This window comes from Bos indicus x Bos taurus, chromosome X (assembly GCF_003369695.1).
Source record: "Bos indicus x Bos taurus breed Angus x Brahman F1 hybrid chromosome X, Bos_hybrid_MaternalHap_v2.0, whole genome shotgun sequence".
Taxonomy (NCBI): domain Eukaryota; kingdom Metazoa; phylum Chordata; class Mammalia; order Artiodactyla; family Bovidae; genus Bos; species Bos indicus x Bos taurus.
The window spans coordinates 17,932,449-17,952,651 of NC_040105.1; the positions used below are offsets into that span (position 1 = coordinate 17,932,449).

The 20,203-nt window shown below is 36.9% G+C and overlaps 1 protein-coding gene across 8 annotated transcripts in view; it reads right to left on the reverse strand.

Moving 5' to 3' along the window:
* The window catches only part of BCLAF3 (BCLAF1 and THRAP3 family member 3), a 52,441-nt gene that overhangs the window by 16,954 nt on the left and 15,284 nt on the right, over positions 1-20,203 (reverse strand). For 7 of the 8 annotated variants that reach the window (XR_003509563.1, XM_027533363.1, XM_027533362.1 and 4 more), the window contains 6 exons: positions 17,276-17,845; positions 16,247-16,903; positions 7,942-8,117; positions 6,318-6,432; positions 5,515-5,578; positions 3,940-4,055 (listed from right to left, as the gene is read on the reverse strand). Coding sequence is in view for 7 of the 8 variants with exons in the window: in XM_027533363.1 (XP_027389164.1) it covers positions 3,940-4,055; positions 5,515-5,578; positions 6,318-6,432; positions 7,942-8,117; positions 16,247-16,903; positions 17,276-17,845 (1,698 nt within the window). In the remaining variant the exon portion in view is untranslated. The remainder of the gene's footprint in view (positions 1-3,939; positions 4,056-5,514; positions 5,579-6,317; positions 6,433-7,941; positions 8,118-16,246; positions 16,904-17,275; positions 17,846-20,203) is intronic. The other variant, XM_027533364.1, reaches the window with a different exon arrangement.

Sequence of the window (20,203 nt, forward strand, 5' to 3'; positions counted from 1 at the left end):
AAAAATGTTTGACAACATTAGTCATCAGGGAAATGCAAGTCGAAACCACAAGTACTACCTAAAACCCACTAGGATGGCTATAATCAAAAATATGATAATACCAATCTTCACAGCAGCATGGTTTACAATAGCCAAAAGACAGACACATGTTCATCAAAAAATAAAATGTGGCATATCCATACAATGGAATATTATCCAGCCTTATAAAGGAATAAATTATTTTAATGAAATACTGGCACATGATACAACATGGATGAAAACATTATGCCATGTGAAATAAGTCAGACTGAAAGGTAAAATTATTGCATGATTCTATTTATATATGTATGAAGTATTCAAAATAGGCACATTCATAGCGATGTCAATACAGGCATGAGGGGCTAGGAGTTGGGGGGATAGGGTGTCACTGTTTAATTTGTATTGAGTTTCTGTTGGAGAAGATTAAAAAGTTCTGGAGGTGTTGGCTGCACAACACTGTGAATGTACTTAATTCCAATGAATCTTATACTTAAAACAGTCAAAATTCAGTGTTCTAAGTCAGTGCTCAGAACAGTGACTAGAACATAGACATTAATATATAAATATTTGTTGAATATATGCATAAAAGATCTTTACAAAGTTAACTCTAGTTCAGTAGATACAGACTGTTACAATAGCAAAAATAAAAACTGATGTTTTCTAAAACCCGCCTAGATAAAAAGAAAATCTAGGCAGTTTGATGTTCTCTTGAAGTCTACTGATAATATTTAGAAGCTGCATTATCACACACATACCACGCCCCTCTAACACAGCACCTCAGTGACACTGTAGGGAACTTATTAATGCTGGTGACAAGTGGGAGAAATAGTGTGTCAGAAGGAGACATAGAGACTTTAGGGTAAGAAGCCAGTTGGAAGTAGGAAAAGACAGAGAACACCAGGGTCTTAGAGATGAGACAGAATGCCCTGATGTGAGGCTTGCTTGGGAAAGACTTTAAGGTATCAGGGAATAAAAAGTGATCCAGATCTAAATGCATTATGATTTCAGTGTCTCTGTCCTGTCTACACCTTTGGAAAATCTTTCATTCAACAAATATGAACTGAGCCCAGGGCAGTGGGGATACAGTGGTGAGCAAACACAGACACAGAGCCTACATACAACTTTTAAGGGAAAAAAAAACTGCATAGGAGAGAAACAGTTATATCCTATGACTTATAATTTTGTAATATTTCATTTCTTCTAAATTTCTATGGAAACCTATACACTGACTTGATTAAAAAGGTTTATAGAAAAATATTAGTGAGGTCAATTTCAATAAACTGAATTTCTATAAAAGGATAAAATAAAAAGTTTTTCTTATGTTAACAAGGAAATTGAATTAGGATAAAATGAGAGATTAAAGGTTCTATATTATCTTATTTAAAAGATGAACAATAACAGCTGTTGGTGAGGATGTATTGAAAATGGAACCCTCACACCTTGATAGTGAGAATGTAAAATGGTGCACCCACTATGGAAATAGACTGGCAGTTCATCAAAAAGTTAAACACAGTAATGATATGAACCAGCAAATCCAATCCTAGGTATATACAGAAGTGAAAACCTATGTCCACGCTAAAACTTGCATACAAATGTTCCAGCACCGTAATTTACAAAAGTCAGAAAGCGGAAACAATCCAAATAATCATCAACCAGTGAATGGATAAACATGTGGTGAATACATACAATGGAACATTACTCAGCCAGAAAAGGATTATTTATGCTCAATGTGTGTGTGTGTGTGTGTGTGTGTGTGTGTGTGTGTGTGTGTGTGTTCAGTCACTTCAGTTGTGTCCGACTCTTTTGTGACCCTATGGACGATAGCCTGCCAGGCTCCTCTGTCCATGGAATTCTCCAGGCAAGAATACTGGAGTGGGTTACCATGCCCTCCTCCAGGGGATTTTTCCAACCCAGGGATCAAACCTGCGGCTCCTGCACTGCAGGTGGATTCTTTACCACTGAGTCACCAGGGAAGTCCACGCTCAACATGGAGAAACATAAAAAACATTGTACTACATGAAAGAAGCCAGTCACAAAAGGACACATATTATATAACTGCAATTATGTCAAGAATAGGCAAATCCATACACACAGAAAGTAGATTAGTGGCTGTCAGGGGCTGGAAGGACAAAGAAATAGGGAGTGACAACTAATTGTACAGGGTTTCTTCTGGGGGTGATGAAAATGTTTTGAAATTAGATAGTGGTGACAGTTGCACAACTTTGTGATTATACTAAAAAGTACTGAATTGTTCACTTTGAAAGGGTGACTTTTATGGTAAGTAATATCTAAAAAAAAATTCTCATGGCTCCACCAAGACACACTAGCCATCTAATACAAATAAAACAGCTCAACAGATCCAGCAAAAGACAACTTGCCAGAAGACATTTTTGCACACAATGCTATCCTCAAAGCTAACATTAATAATACTTAATGCTGACTAACTACTCTGCAGCTTACATGCATCACTTTACTTCATCTTCACCACCACCATGAGGTAAGTATAATTCTTATCTCTATTTTACAGCTTAAGAAAACAGAGATTAAGTAACTTGTCCAAGGTGAGTCACACAGCTAGGTTATCTACAAAGCCAGGTATTGAACTCAGGTAAAACTCCATTGCTCAAGTTCTTCATCACCTCAAAGGATAAAGATATATTCTAAAGCCTCACATGGTCTTTATAGTACGTTGATTATCTAAAATCTGTTTTAAAACCCTTTTTTCTTGGTACCCTGAGTTTCTTGCACTTGCTGAGTCAAGAATAGCATGACAGAGCTTGTGTCACTAAAGAGCAGTCATGCCATGTCATATAGGAAACGGGAGATCACCCACCAAGAGACAAGATTTTAACTATTTTATTTTCAATTATTTCATATGCCTCAACATGCAGTTTTGCTATCTTTTAATTAATCCCAAACTTACTGTCAGTATCAATTCCAGTTTTAAACAAGCTCTAGTATCTTGACCTAGTTACCCATAGACATGACTTAAAAGTCTAGTCAAATATATTAATTTTTGAAACTAAGGACTGTGGAAATAGAATTAGCACCAGCCTTTTCTATTCACACATTCCCACTTTCTGGGAGATCTAAATAACTTAAGGACCCTTGAGTGAACTGGAAATTTTGTCCTGTTCAATTACACCACATAATCATATGGGGTCCCAGAGTTGCCATGAGTTCTACATAGTTTTCAGAACTAGAGATTAACTGCGACCACTCTAGAACACTCAGAAGCCCTAAAAAGAGGTACAGGGTGGGGAACGAAAAACAAGGATCTACTGACAGTCAATGTGCCACTCATGGCATTAAGTACATCACATGTGTTAGTTCATGTGATATTTCTAACCTGTCCAACATAAATTGGTTATTCTCACTTTATAGAGGAACAGGCTCCAAAAACTAAGCAAGTTTGCCCAAGAGCAAACAGTTTATAAACTGGCAGAGGTAGGATTCAAACCCAGGTCTCCTCTGCATTATCTACTACACCTGCCTCTGCTTCATGGACAGACATCCATGAAGAGTTCTGAAAGAGGATAGCAATAACCTCAGGAAATCTTGCAATATTCAAAGAATACCAGAATCTAAAAGGCAGAATGTGTCAGAGTTTCAATCGGCTTGAGCCAAATAGTCCATATATTTGCTGGTATTTGCTCCTGCTGATATTAAAAAAGCTACTACACTTCTCTCTAGATCACAAAGACCTCAAATACTCACCTACCCCATAATTTTTATTGTTTCAGTGAAATAGCACATGATGACCACTGAATAACTCTGAAACATTTTAATAAACATATGACATGGATTTGAAGGATTAAATTCCTACACTAAAGTGAAAATTACCATCACACACACAAAATTGGAAAATATGCTAAAACCAAAAGCTCTCTGATAAAAGGATGTTTTTCATCTACTGATTACCTCTCTGCAGCACTAGCTATGTGAAAAATGTGCTCATCTTCATTCTGTAACCGTTCTTTTCTCCTTCTTTCAATGTCATGTCGTAGGTCACTTGGATCTATTATTTTGACCAGAGTCTGAGGAATTTTGACAGAAGACAAACCATTCACATTACTGTTAGTTGCACAAAGACCGTATTGAACAAGAACCCTAAGTTAAAGTCCTAAATAAGTTATCTTGTACTCATCTTGTTAATAGTAGTATAAACAGATAGAAGTATTTTGAGACACAATTGACAAAACACAGTCAGCAGAGTTCATAACACTGAACCAGGAATCCGAATTCTGGGCCTCTATACCAAAGAAAAGTCTATCTATCCAAGTATATTCAAAATGTTTTATTTAAAAAATAACAAAAAAATGAAAGTAACTTGAGTGTGAAAAAATTTTAAAGGAGAAGGGAAGAAAAATTTATGGCAAATTTGTCATAGGAATAAAGTACAACCACTTAAATTATGATGATATAGACTATGTGGAAGTAAACATGGAAAAACACTGAAAAGTGTACTAAAACTTGCAAAGTCTCAATTATAAAAAGGTCATTGGGAGTTGAGAGACTTTACATAAAAGGAATGTTATTATAGCTTATGTAAAAAGAAAAAGCATCCAAAATTGTATGTACTGTGACAGTGACCATGTTAAAATTTCAGACATAAGACTGCAAGGAAAGACAATCAAATAATACTTTGTGTTAAGTGAATTAAAGGTAATTTAAAAAAATCCTCAAATTTCCTATAAGTTTATTATAGTATTTTGATTAACAGAAATTTCCTGAAAATATCATTGATTCAATAAACTAACCTATCTCTATAAATTCAGTAAAATTGTAACCATACATGTGAAAAAAATTATTTATATATTTTATCATAAATGTATTTATTAAAATCTCTAAAAAACTCTTCACTCTCAATGAATAATTAGCAGGTTTTTTAGAACTTGATATACTTCTTCTAAAACAAGAGCCAGTTTTCTTCCCCCTTGGCTAGTTAAGATAGTTTTTCTAATAGCAATGAAATGAGGGTAGGCAGAGGTGGCAGGGGTGGGAACAATAAAAAAAAGTATTATTTTCATTATTTTGTTAGTTCATACTCCATAGAATCTTTCATATAATCTTCAGTAAAAAGAAGGGCAATATCAAATGAAACTAAGTTCTTTTGCATGCATTCCACATACAACTTAAAAATATATCTCACATGACTGCTTTGGGGAAAAAAGGTATCAAACATACTTTCTGCAAGATTTATACTGTGATGTTTTGGGATGAATATTAAACACTATAATTTTATGTCAATTTTACAAAGCTGTAAAATCCTTAGGGACTGTCTCTCTTAGGGAATATTTTTGTCTTTTGCCAGTGTTCTCTTTGCAACCTGGCTGAAAACTAGAATCACTTGGAGAGCTTTGTAAATTTCAGATTCCTGGGTCTCAATCATCCTTCCTCACCCACTTTACCTTTTTTACTCCCAATGACCAGTTCCCTTTCCCATTAGTTTGTCAACAATAAGATAATCCCCCATCAAAAACCATATTCACTTACCTGTTTTGAGTCATATACCATAGTTTGTTTACTCTGAAGCTCGGCCAAAGACATATCTATTCTCCTAAAATAATAAAGGCATATTACAATTAAATAATTATGTTATACACTGATACCTCGATTCCATTAATACAGAATGGAATTTGAAATAAAGCTGGTGTGTCTTGAAGGAAGAAAAAGTAATCTGCTATCAGGTGGTTTTTCATCTATGTGGCAGTCTCCCAGGACACACATATCCTGTAAACAACATCACAGTGAAGCCTTAGTAGTTCTCAAATCACTAGTCTGTGTAACCTTAAACTTGGCTCCGGTGATCTACTGCATTCTAACATTGATTCAACTCAGCTCACAAGACAGGGCGCACCACCTGCTTGGACAGGTGCCAGCAGAAGAAGACATATGTTTTCATCCGGCTGCCCTCAGAACAGTCATTTCTGAGGACATGAAGCAACCCATGATTTCAATGGCTCGACAACTGTCTTTCATTCTTCCAGTGATAACTTCAGTAGGCAATTACTATAGACACAGCAGAATCAAAGTTAGATAGGTAAATATTTTCAAAGTCCTGCACATTTAAACAATGCTAGTCATGGCTTCGCAACTTAGCAGCAGCAGTCATGGCTTTAATACAACCTAGTCTATCAACGTGCACTGGCCTAGTACCTACTTGGGTCAGTCCTGTTTTAGGCAGGAAATGCTGTTCTAGAGTCTACAGTAAACCCAAGAGGCAGGCAGCATGTTCCCACATCTTTTCTGAGGCTTATTCCCATGAGTTATATGGGCATACAATAATCAGTCATTACCTGTGAATTTCTGGATCCGAGCTCAACTTAGTTTCATTTGCATCTGCAGCTTTTTTAACTTGAATTTTTGAGAAACGCTCATGCAGAGTTATTTCAGATGGTGGAAAATAATTTGCTGCAAAAGGAAACAAAAAGTTTTATCTCAGTGTAAAACTGATTCCACTTAAAAGGTTATATATACAATAAGCACAGGACTAAGGGACTATTAAAAAAACATCCAAACTGCTTTCTCTTAAAAATATGGGACCTAAATTTATTTCACAGACTAATGTGTAGTGCTCACATGTTTTTTCCAAGCTCAAGCAACAGTAAATGGATTTATGAATGCAAAGATTCTGTTCCTATTTGGCATTCCTGCTTACTTGCCAGAGGTGAAAAAAAAAATATTGGCTTTTTCAGAGAGAGGACCTTTCTTCTCCAAGGTAAGAGCTTCCTCACTGTTACTATATGTGGGAAGTAAAGCTGGCATAGAGCTCTACAGTTCACTTAGAGCAAAAATAATTTCAAAAACAACCCTAAAACATCAAAAAAATTCTGAACAAATGCTAAATGCTATGGTTACATATCACAGAAGGCTTCCTAACTCCCTTTTTCTTAGTGTTAACGGAAGTTCATGAAGACATTCTCAAAGTGCCTATGCTACAAGCTTTGAACAGAATAGAGAGTAAGATAATACACTTGACCCATGAGAAAGCTACTTTAGCAATCCTTTTCCCTAACGTACTGCTCCTGTTCTGGGACAATCTCCTGGGTTTTTCTGCAATACCAGCTTCCTTTTTGCCAAGGACCACACTTCCTTTGGGTGAGAGGGGCTGGAATTGAGAAGGTGAACTGTTTCAAACTGTATTCTTTAAAGTAAATATATGCCATAGTTTGAGGGCTGCAGAGAAAATAATTCATTTGCAAAATGTTTTAAGAAAGTAAGAAAGATCAACACAATCATCTAGTAAGAAATATAAAATTAAAATTTTGAAATTCATGAAAGATCCTAGCTTATAATACGCAAAACTGCCTTAATTACACAGCATCAAAAAGAAAGTTATTCTACATGACTAAATTTTCCAATTAATGGAAACTGGCCAGAAGCAAAAGCAAAACACAACTCAATGAAAACCTTTAAAATATTAATTATGCAATTCCCTGACATCATAAAGTATAACAAATAATACTGGAGTCTTTTACTGATCACTTAGCATCACCCTTATGGCACAAAGTCCCAGTAACACCCTTGGGGGCTTTAGGAATATGACCAAATGACCTACACTTCCAGATTTCTCGAGCTTCTTGAGTTTCATATCTGGCTTTTGTTATTTCCTCCTTTATACTGGGTTATCGGTATTGTTTCTTTCTGCTCTCAGTACACCTGTCCTTTGCAGCAGCTAACCTCATAATTTTCAGTTTGTAATCTATTATGAGTTGAAGCACCAGATTATTGGAACTACATAAAAAGAACAACTGGCTTGAATTAATATGTGCTACTTTCTTCAACAGATTTCCTAATTAATGATTTAACTTATAATGAAATATTAATTACTATTACAATATCAGATATTTACCTATATCTCGTGAAAAGTCAGTACATTATTTTTGCGTTATCCCTAATGTATGTGCGAAATATACCAACCTTTAACTTGATGGATTATAGTTATGATTTGCTGAGCAAATTCTCCTGTAGGTTTGTTTTCAGTATTCTGAGTTGAGTCAAGATGTTCAAACACTGGATGAAACTTTTCACTTTTCCTGCCAACAGCAACCAAATCATGTGACATCTGTCTCTCTGTGGAATAGCTAGAAGCAACCCTAGAATAATTTGTAAATGTTTAACTAAATTTGAGACTATTCACTGAGAAAATAACTTATTAAAATTAATCAAGATAACTATAAAACTAAAAATATGTTTATTTTTTTCTTATAATTAAGGCACTAAATTGTATGCCATAAACATGTACAATAATGAGTAGGAGAAAATAGCTATAGGCACACAGTCTTGAGTTCTCCTTTTCAAATCAGAGATCATCAAATATTTTCCACTTTAATAATAAAATCTTCAAAATTCTAAGCTAAACAATTTTTACTTCAAAAAATACAGCATGGCATTGAAGACACTCAATATGCAAAATATAATCAGATTATTTTCTACTCCAAAATGTCCATAAAACTATAAAGCCAGCAAGCTGACACTATCTTGAAATACTACCATTCTTTACAAGCTGATATCAAACATAATAATGTTTCTGACTTCATAAAAATCCTTAAACCTCTATGTCAGTAATGAGCTGAGACTAGTATTTTGAAATCAAATTCTGTTTAGCTTAATCACTTACAAAGTCTCACTGAACTCTCAGAAAATAGCCTTAGTTGTTAGCAAAGTTATGATCATGAGAAGCAATGATACTGTTCACCCTAAATATATCCTTAAGGATATACTACCATTTATAATATAACCCCAACCATCTTACCATTTTAATACTTTCTGAATCTTAATAACTTTCATTAAGCACTTTCCTGACCTTCAAGTACCATTATAATTTTATGATTATGACATATAACAATTATTCATGCCAAACAAAGGGGCTCAGAGCTTACAAATATTAATTTTTGCAATACCTCTATGCAGAAGGTGTCATGATACTGAGACAATAGATGTCATTTGTTTTGCTTTTCATCCCCGAGGTTAAGCATTCATTTGCATGTAATCCTTCCAAATGTCATAGTGGGAAAGTATACTTTATTCTAAGAATGCTACTCCCGCTTAAAACCACTCAAATTCTTCATCTGGAGGCAGTTTATGCGTCAGAAAAGAAAATGCCTCATTATTTATATTTATTCCTCATTTTGGACCCAAAACGGCACTAACCAGCTTATACCCATTTCACTCCTCTGCATTTAACTCTGAATAGCTTCTGGCTCTTCCTAAAAAATAAGTTCATTATCCAAAGAATTAAGATTTACAACTGCTAGGGTTTTTTATGATTATGTTTCAGAATCCGAAGATAAATCCAAAAGAGAGCCCTGAAATATATTTTAAATAATAGCAGCACCACTAGAAAAAAATATCTCTTCATGCAACAAAAATCAATCGGATGGATACATTTGGGGCTGTGGGTGTACACATGCACGTATTTATTTACTGACGTCACTTAACAGCCATATATCTAAAACTGCTCCAAGGTTATGAAGGGCTTAAAGATATTCTTAACTGAAAATTTTAACTCTTCTAGCAAGATGGTTTTAAGTGCTTATTTTTAACTTCTCAGAGGAAAACCTTCCATCTGATTTTTCATGCTCCCTCTTAAATCAGCCCTGTTGACTCCCTGCCACGGCAGAAACATGGATGAGTGACTACGCCACAGGCTGATGCCACTGCCGTGGTTTCCTTGACTAATCAGAAAGACTTTCTTTAGAGGGCCCATTTCTCCTCCTAATTTGTTCCAAGCTTCTCATTCTACATCTGGTAACTAGTAAAAGACATTTAGTGATAAATGTTAGAAGCTAGAATGGACCTGTAACAACCTCTACTAACAAAGTAATTAGCCTCCAATTAAAATAAATAAATTTAAATAAAAAATAAATTAAAAAAAAGAATTACATATGCTTTCTTTTCAAAGGGGTTTAATGGTACAAAAAGCTCTTCCATACCCCCATAACAGCTTTACATTTTTTTTTTACAGGAGAAAAATAAGATGTTTAAATAGAATAATAAAAATGATCTATAAGGGGAAATCAGTTGATAATGGTTTTCATTGCAGTCTCAGTTTCCCCCAAGACAAAACCAGCTGATAAAGGCTTCCAGTTTTTCACCAGATAATTATTAAAATTTACTTGTAATTTATGATTACTGTCATAACTCTCATCTCCCCACTCCAAGTTCAACTCTCAATTCATAGGAATGCTGTGGTATACTTTGAAGCTATACATAATTCTTGATATTTACCAGTTTAAAATTTTTCTCTAGAGATACCCCACAAGATTTTTAATAAAAAATATAAAAGTGATCATCTTTCTAGAAAATATACATAAAAAGAATATAACCTGAAATTTTGTTTTTTAAAAATAACTATACTGTTGCTATAAGCAAAAACTTCTAGAGACTTCAAAATGCAAAATGTTCTAGGTAGTTTCATTTGCAAATTTAATCACCTCTCCGTTTATATTTTAGTATTTCCTATGACATTACTGATCAACAAGTTTACAATTTCACAAAATACCCCCAAAACAAATAGTTAAACTGGAAAGACCAAATGTTCTCATTTGAGATGCATTTTAGACACTTTTAAAAATTAAAATGTAGCCATCACCTGTATTCTATTAAATCTTCTGGGTTCTCTGTTCCCTCCCCCCACTTCACCCCGGTTTTCCTTCTCTATTTAAGGATATTTCCCCTGATGTTCATCTGAGTGTCATACATAACAACTAACAAAACGTTTTAAAAAACTACATTAAAACTTAATTTCCTCTTCTCCACAGTTAAAAAACCAACTGCCTGGCAAAACAACAGTAACAAAAACCGAACCACCAAAATCAATGGATAATCTCCTGCTCTCTGGAAGTTTACAATAGGTAACAAAATTCATATGACACATGTAAAGTTTTCCTTTCTCAGTTTTTTTCTAGCTAATAACTATCACAAAGCACTTTCCAAATCATAAGTTTGTTCTTGTCTTCCTAAGAACACATTTAGAATTTTTGGAGTTGAGGGAAATGGATTAGGGAGACTGCTACTCCCTTAATTCAACATCTCATTATTACTTTTTCACAAAAGTCCAGTAACTGGCCTTGTCAACCTCAGTGCCCTTTCAAGACACCTGATAGAAGGTGGCCAAAACTGAGCCCTCTCCCAGCAGCTAATCCTGTTACATCAGGCTGGCAGTGTGGCAGTCTTACCTTCACACCTCCTGCCCTTCTATTTCCTTTCCCTAGATTGCTCAGAATGGCACAGCTCAAAGTTCCTGGGTGTGTTTTCTGTCTTGTTAACCTACAAATGTAAAAGGTCTTTCATCTCATCTCCACATGTCTAAAACACACCAATCTTCAAAGCCTAGCTCACATGTCAACTCCTGAAAGAAGCCTTCCCTGAATCCCCCAGCTTGGGATCATGTGAATCACACATCACACACCACCTCACACATCACTCCACTGAGCCATAGTATTACCAACATCATCTTCTTGCCTCTAAGACCAGGGGAGAAGAAAACCTAATCCTATGTGGGTCCATAGTCCCAGGGCACCTTAACAGACTGTCTCACAGGGTAGGTCCTCAAAAAATATCTGCTGAATAAAAAAATGATAAAATGGAAAATGACTGGCACAATATGAAATGTAAGTTTCACTTTAAAAGATGACAGATTTCAAAATTCTGAGATCAATTTTTGTTTTTTAACTTTCTTGGCTTACTTCAAAAATTTTTTTAACTTAATTTAGATAAATTTAAATTTTTTCATTTTTTATAAGAGAAAATCTCAAATATATTCAAAAGTTCAGAGAATCCTATGATGAGCCTGTAAGTCAGCTTCAATAGTTACCAACACATGACCAACTGAAGCAGACTCACAGATCCAAGAGGAACACCCAGTTAATTTGGGCCCCAAAAGGCATAGCCAGGTGACCTGCCCAACGTTACGAAACTGCGCAGTGACCTACTGGAAGACAAAGACCTATACATCCCAACATCAAACAGAAAGTTTACCTCCCTATACCAGGACCCCCAAGACTGAGTGAAACACAGGAATGAAAGGGAATCTTTTCTCAATTAATTTTTTAGTTTAGAAAATATATATGAGAAATATTAGAAGGAAAACACTCGTAGATTTTTGTGATACCTAGCAGCAAGTTAGCAGGTTTGTGTATCACAAAAACATCTCCATCCAGCTTATTTTGCCTCCAGCTGAACAGTGCCCATCACAGGTAAGCTTGTGTGATTAGGTTACCTTCCTTCTATCCTAGCTGTGGTTTTTCACTCTTTCCCAGCCTAAGCAGCACCTGTTTGCCCAGAGCATCAGGGCTCCAGTGTCTTCTGGGGCTCATCATCTACCTCATTCCCCTTTTAGAATGGGGAAAAATGGGTAGGGTCAGGGATGCCCTCTCTGTATCTCTTCACTGGGAAATAAAAGGATTAAATGCAAATATGGCTGAGGCAGTCAGTCCAATGCTGCCTTCACTAGCCAACCTTCTCATTCTAGATGCCTAGTGCCAGCACCTGGGAAGTCAAAGGAGCCTCAGTGCAGGTCCACCTGCCCCAGCTTACTCTTCTCTGGAGACTGGCATGCCCTCCTTCCCTCCTCTCACCATCTTCCTAGCCTGACCAAGGTTCAGTCTCTCACCTATTCTGTCCAATAGTAAACCCAAACTCCCTTCATCTGCCCCATGACTTTCAGATGTCTACAACAGTGAGTGTTTGGAGTTCATAACAACCTTAGTACAGATTTTCATATTGTGATGCTCTTAACTTCACTCTGAAACACAGTTATGACTCATATGTAACTTCTACCTCTGATAATGCAGTTTCTGACAAAGTAGGTCACTAGAAGGTCACTAAGTCAACTAGGCTTCTATTTCTCAACATCAAATTATAAAATTAAGTGTTCAGCATCTCTAATGAGGTCTACTAAAATAATCCTTCAAAATTGTTACTTCTATTGACTTTGTTGACAGAAGTATTAACTATGCACTGAACATTCAAGGAAGTGTCACCTACTGCTATTCTAGATACAAACTAATACCTAGAAAAATCACTAGGTTTCAATTGCACTGATAACTGGAAGACAATGTATCAAAACCGGACCCAAGCTAAGAAAGTAAATGAATATATAAAATGAACTGCCTTATTAGTATCTCCAAAAAAAGTGGATACTCTAGATTTTAACCAACAAATAACCTCTCTGCACTCTATGATTATTTCAGTTTTATTAAGCAGAAGAAAATCTAATTTATGTTGGGAGTTGAGAACATGGCTCTGTTGAGGGTATTAACTATTAAACCTTTGTTTTATGGACACTTCATCAGTCCACACATAACTAAATTCAACCCCACAAAATTCTTCCACATTCATTCATCAGTTAATAATTATAATCAGAGAGAAAGATTTTTGTTGATTATGATGCAGTGCCATACTGAAAAGATGCATATATTTATCAAGAAAAATCACTAGGTGACAACTGTATGTTTTCAACTGCACTGATAACTCAAAGAACATGTATTAAAACCTGACCCAAGCTAAGAAAGGAAATGAATGTATAAAATGAACCACCATTTATACATTTTAAACAAATGTATAAAATGAAGAATCAAGATTCTTCAAGTCTTTAGAAAGAACTTACAGTGAAGCTCTTTATTACACAAACCATTCTGTAGGTCCTTGTCAGGTAATTCAAACATGTACTGACAGGTCCCGCTAATGGGCCATGAAATTCACAAGACAGTTTATAAATTCAAAACAAAAGGTACAGCAGCCTCAATTTTAGGAAGCTCATTTTTGTGACACATGATGAAGATCGAGCTTCTATTTCTCAATGTGAAGTTATAAAATTAACAGTGTAAGCATCAAGTTTAAGGATCTTACCTTAAGATTTTTATCTTAGGACCTTATCTCTAATAAGGTCTACTAAAATAAAATACTTCAAAATCATTACTTTTAGCATTCTTTGAAAATGTTACAGCAATTTATTAATTCTAATTTAAGTATAAAACATTTATTAAATATTTAAAAATTCAAGATTTTATTTTTAAATTACTTTTACTATCATTTTAAAATTAAGTTTTTGTGATTTTACTTTTATGTAAAAATTCAAGATTTTTGTGATTTGATTGCATGTAATTTTACCTCAAAAGAAAAAAACTGTAAACAAATATTAAATACTGAAATATGTAAAGGTGAGTATAATTGTATCTTCACTTTGAAATGCAGTGAAAAATTAAGATGGAATGATAGATGAACAGATGTGATTACAGAAGTAGAGTAAAATGTTAATTGTAGACTCTAGGTGGTGGGTATATAGGTGTCAAGTGTACAGTTCTGTATGTTTTATTTCAACTTTCAATTATATTTCAATTATGTTTCAACTTTTCTGTATGTTTGAACATTTTCATAATATAAGGTTAGAAAGAGAAAAATCTTAAGGTAAGACCCTTAAACTTGATGCTTAGAGCAACCTTTATACTCTTAAGATTAAGAACTAGTAGAGCCTTTACGGAGAAGGCAATGGCATCCCACTCCAGTACTCTTGCCTGGAAAATCCCATGGACGAAGAAGCCTGGTGGGCTGCAGTCCAGGGGGTCGCGAAGAGTCGGACACGACTGAGCAACTTCACTTTCACTTTTCACTTTCATGCATTGGAGGAGGAAATGGCAACCCACTCCAGTATTCTTGCCTGGAGAATCCCAGGGACAGGGGAGCCTGGTGGGCTGCCATCTTTGGGGTCGCACAGAGTCGGACATGACTGAAGCGACTTAGCAACAGCAGCAGCAGAGCCTTTATACTCTTAAGATTAAGAACGAGTAGGAAATATAGCACAAAGTGACTTAAGACATATTATATGAAATAGAATGTTGCCGTTTAGTCACTAAGTCATGTCTGACTCTTTTGCGACCCCATGGACTGTAGCCCACCAGGCTCCTTTGTCCGTGGCATTTCCCAGGCAAGATTACTGGAGTGGGTTATGACAACCATATATATAGTTATATACAGTTATGACAACCATATAGAAAAGTAGCCCCAAAAAGCTGTATCAAAATATTAATAAAATGGTCCTAGGGTAGTAGGATTATGGGTGATTTCCCCCTCCCTTCTATTTGTCCAACTTCTTCTAATATAACCACATATATAAATTCTTTCTGTGTACATATAAATATACATATGTATATTCTAAGGTATTTTTGCAAGTATAATGAATGTAAAAAAAAATCAGGAAAAGGGACAGTTAAATCTAACTTTAAAGAAAGAAACAAATGTATTTTGTTTTTTGTTTTTTTAAAAAAAGACTATGGGGTTTACCACCCTCACTTTTACATTCTAACCTTGGATTTTGTTCCCTCTAGTTTTTTATTCAAATACAGATACGAGTCAACTATGAACATAAATCACCAAATCAACATGGTCCATCACTTTTTAACTCGCATGCTGGTAGTGTATTAAGATAACAAACAAACTAGCTGATGCATCCAAGTGTCAGTGCCTTATTATTCTCAGAATCCATAAACAGAGGTAATAGAATAAAGCATGCAATCCACTTTAGAGGAATAAAACCTATTACGAAAGTAGCCTTTTTTGTTAAAGTCTCATTAAGCGCTAAACCAAATGTCTTACAAATTGGCCTCTTTATAGACTCTAGCCTAATTCCTCTATCTAGGAGAAGCTAGTTGGTTGAGCTCCACTCCTTTTGAGATGGTAGCAAGAACCACGTTAAGTCATCCACCTCCTTGAGACACAAGGGGACATATAGATTTGATCCCCAGGCACGGACTCAGATCTAAGTCACTTCATCTCTCAAGGCCTCATGGTCTTTCTCTATAATATCAGGGCCTGCTGAAAGGTCCCTTCCAGGCCAAAAATTCTCTGAATTTCATGCAATAGGGAAAACAGGCTTTGAGAAATTGAGCAAGGAATAGGTCTCCTTGAACACTACCTGACCTATTTGTGGGTATAGAAAATGTGGAAACATAAAAACACATAAATTCATGAAGAGGACCAACTCCATAGAATGCCCTGCACCCCAAAAGCATCTTCAGATACAAACACGGAAACAAACATGACATCATCCTGTATTACTAAATCACGGGATTAATCCCCATTACAGGGCTTTTTTGAAAAATCTGGCAATTCCCACCCCCTCACTTGATGAACTCTAAACATACTACGAACTCTATTTTCAAAGCTAAAAAAAAGGTGGCAGAAACAATTATTACACATCATTAAGAAAAAATGAAGATAATACCTAGATTTATTCTGTCCTTGCTGCACATCTACTTTAACTGTGAGTGACTTCTTCTTAAGAAAGACAGATGAAGGCTTCAAGTCGGAATCACTATTATCAAGTTGGTTAGAGGAAGAGCTGCTCTCTTTACTGCCAGCCCTTTCTTTCTTTATTTTGTCCTTCCGTGTGTCCTTACAGGATCTCAAATCAACATCGCTTTTATCTGAGTGGGTTAAGGCAGCACAGTCTTTCTTAGATGGCTTAGAAGATTCTTTGACTTGCCCACCTTCAGTCTCTCTCCCTCTTCCAGCATGAGAACAACTGGACTCTCTGTTCACAGGGCCTTTTTGAGAACCCAATTTTCTATCTTCCTCCTTAGGGTACTTCTGAGCTCTTTCATCATAAAAGTCCTTGTCGCCATCTGAGGTCTTCCGATATTTGTGGCGAGAATCACAGGATACCTTGGCTGCTGAACTGGTCTCTGGGAACTCCCTTGGAGCATATCGATAAGTTTGGGTTTCAAGGTTCCGCTGATCTTTCTTCTCTTGGTAAGGAGCAGAAAAATGCCTGGATTTCCACTGTGGGCTCCTGGCAGGCTCTCTGTTTTCATACCTCTCCACATCGTGAGGTCTTTTTGATGTGTGTCCGTATTTTCTGAAATCATGATCCTCAGGATACCTGTGTTGACATAAAACAATTTACATTTGCACTAGAGAGAAGAAAGTGAGAATTTATATGTGTCGAAAGTTGGGCAGCATGGCTTTAAATGCAAAATGTAGTGGAAAGTTAACCTATAATCTCTTAAGCCAGCTCATAGATGCACAAGGTTACTTACAGAAAATAGCATCTTTTAAAAAAATATATTCTAGCCATCTACATGATTTACTCTAAAAATAAACACTTCACTACTATCAGTAGACCCAAACTACATTGCAATGCTTTTAATCTTTTAGACAAAAGCTTTTCAAGGTTATCTTCAACCATAAAGTAAACAGACTTTTTCATTTGAGGCTTTATATCAAATTATGCTAGTTTAATATTTTTCTATACCTCTTCTGAAAAGAGATCCTTTTCTCAAAATCTTCAGAGCCTCTTCTAAGTGACTGAGAGTATTTTTCATCTTGTATCCTCTGGTACCTCGGTTCAGCTTCATGCCAATGTCCTTCGAATCTAAAAGAATCTGTTGTTGATCTCACAGGTGGTGTCCCTCCTTTTTCACTTCTTCTATTTCTGCGGTCATCAGGAATATATCTTCCTTGTGCTTTCTGGGGATAACAACTCCTCTGGTGCTCTCTGTAGAACATACCTTCTGAGTGTCTGGGCACATATTGAGCTCTTCTGTTACTATCATCTCCTCTTTCTGGTAAATATACTTGGGGAGGCTTATAAGTATAAAACTTTTCTGAAGAGTTTCCTCTTATGTTTGGAGAAGGTGATCTATGCTCGTAAGATCGGTACTGTATATTTTCATGAGAAGAAATCCTTGGTTTACTCTGTCCATATTTCTCATCGTCCATTCTCCAAGTGATGGGTCTTTTGGGATCCTTCCTATAGTCGTAGCCATAATGCTCAAATCTTTGCTTGTAGTGTTCAGAACTTCTAGGCACTGGTGATAAAGACCTATGTAAACAAATACAGAAAAGTTTAGTCCATTCAAAGATAATACACTAAGTTGGTATTACAGTGACTTATCCAAATAAAACGTTTGCTTTCCCCTGCCTCTTCCACTCAGATTCATCAGTATTTGATATCTGTATTCTAAATTGTTCACTTGGGAGCCTGACTATGCTTCTGCCCAATTCAACACGCATACTCTTTTCACCTAAACTAATATACCCCATGTACATATCAAAATGGGCTGAGCACAACCATCCTTCTAGAGGAGGACCAGCTTAGGTACTCAGCAGGATCCATTTTGGAAGATTGCTGACAGCAAAGTTCTGGCAAAAGGGCCCGTCAACAAAGCTTACGTCAGGTTCCATGGTCAAGTAAGAAATAAGGAGAAAGAGGGTTAGAGTCACACAATTAAGTGTGCAGGAGAGTCTCTGGAAAACCGAACATAATCTCTGAAATCAAAATAGATTCTAAGAGTTTATGTTGCATATCAAATCCAAACTCAGACCCCAAACTGATCCCACAGTTTCCCTAACTGATTGTCTATTCTCTCTACTAAGGTTATATCAAGTAGCAAAAACTACATCTTTAAACAGCATGTGGAGGTGGTAGGAGGAAGAGGACCTTAAGAAGTGGACCTCATGCTTAGTCCTTCCAGTATTACTATTGACATAAATAAGTTTTATTACCCAGACCTGTCCCCTTATATATAAAATGAAGGAAGTGCTGTTGAATCAGAGCTTTTAATTCTGTGAATATGTGCTTTAGTGCAGCTTTAATGATCTCCAGGGACAGCATGTCCTTTCTGTAACTACCTTCTTCAACACCTGAGCACTGCCAACATGGAACCTTTCATTCCAACTGAGGAGGAAGCCTTCTGTATCTGAGGAAACCAGTCTGAGAGAAGAGAAGTACTACCATCTGCTTCAAATTTGCACCTGGGGACCTTTCCTCCCATCTGACTTGTCCAATCTCCCAACTTCCTCCCTGAGAGTTTAATGTCTTCTAACCAATGCAGCAGCTACCTTTGCAGTTTTTGTTATCAGCCCTCCCTCTGCAGCAGCTGCCACGGAGTTGAAACAACCACAAGTAAAACTCTTTCCATTTGGTGACATGTCTGGGTTCTCCCTACAAGAAAGGAGGCTGATTTATCTTCCTCACGTACATACCAGGACTTATACACTGGATTTGACAATTTCTCCCTCTAGAGTCACCAAGCTAGATGCACTGGCAAGTGCATTATTCAGCTGAAGCAGAGACTCTGTCATCCAGCTGGCTGCAACTCTTCACAGGAAGAAGCAACTGAAGACCCTGAGGGCTTCCTGGAACACTCCATCTTTTCTACTGCTAAGGAGAAAAGCTGCCAGCCAGAGGCTGAGGTCTTCCAGACTGATGAAATATTCAATCTCTTACTTTAATCCTTACCTCACAGTGAGTACTGCTTTGGTATTATACCTCATATCAGGGTTCTATTGCACAGAGCCCCTTTCTTCTGAAGGAGACTGCTGAAATAGTGGCTATCATTTACAGTTCTCCTAAAGAGACAAAAGAGACCCAAGGAGTCTGTTGGGAGACTCCATAGGTCTTTAGTGCTCTGCATGCCTCCTGAGCTTCTGTTTCAAGGCAAACTCCCAGGAAAGATAGGGACAGGGCCTCCCTAAGGGGCAGAGAGCCAATGTGTTTGCTGTCCAGGATAACGAGATAATGTCTCCTCCAAGGCAAAGGCCGGGCAGGATTCCCTACTGTCCTTAATGGGGCTTGGGTTCCTCAGCTGTGTCAGCAGCTCCCACCCTCAGAGGACTAGAGGTAATGTATGTGTGTGTTAGTTGCTCAGTTGTGAGTGACTACATGGTTGCAACCCCATAGACTGGGGCCCACCTGGCTCCTCCATCCATGGAATTTCCCAGCCAAGAGTACTGGAGTGGGCTGCCATTCCCTCCTCCAGGGGATCTTCCCAACACAGGGATCAAACCCGGGTCTCCTACACTGCAGGCAGACTGTTTACTGTCTGAAAGCCAGAGGTAACGGGAACACAGGAACATGAAGCTCAGCCGCCTGCTGAACATGAGTAATAAAGGCTTTTGTCTCTGATCCAAGAGTGCCTTGTGACACGTTAATCTGTTAGCTTGCAAGCTGGGAATGATAGCAGACCCTTTAGAGTTGGTGACAAAGAGTTCTGAGAAGGCACCCAGAAATCAGGCACTAAGCTTGGCAGGGTCTTTTGTGCTACCTCACCAGAGCCTACCACAAAAGGGTGAAACAAATGACCTCTGTGAGGCCCTCCATGTTCAAACCATTTACTTCTTTGCATTCCCTTTTCTTTCTGAAGCTCTTCCACATTATAATTTGGTCTTGAAAGTGACA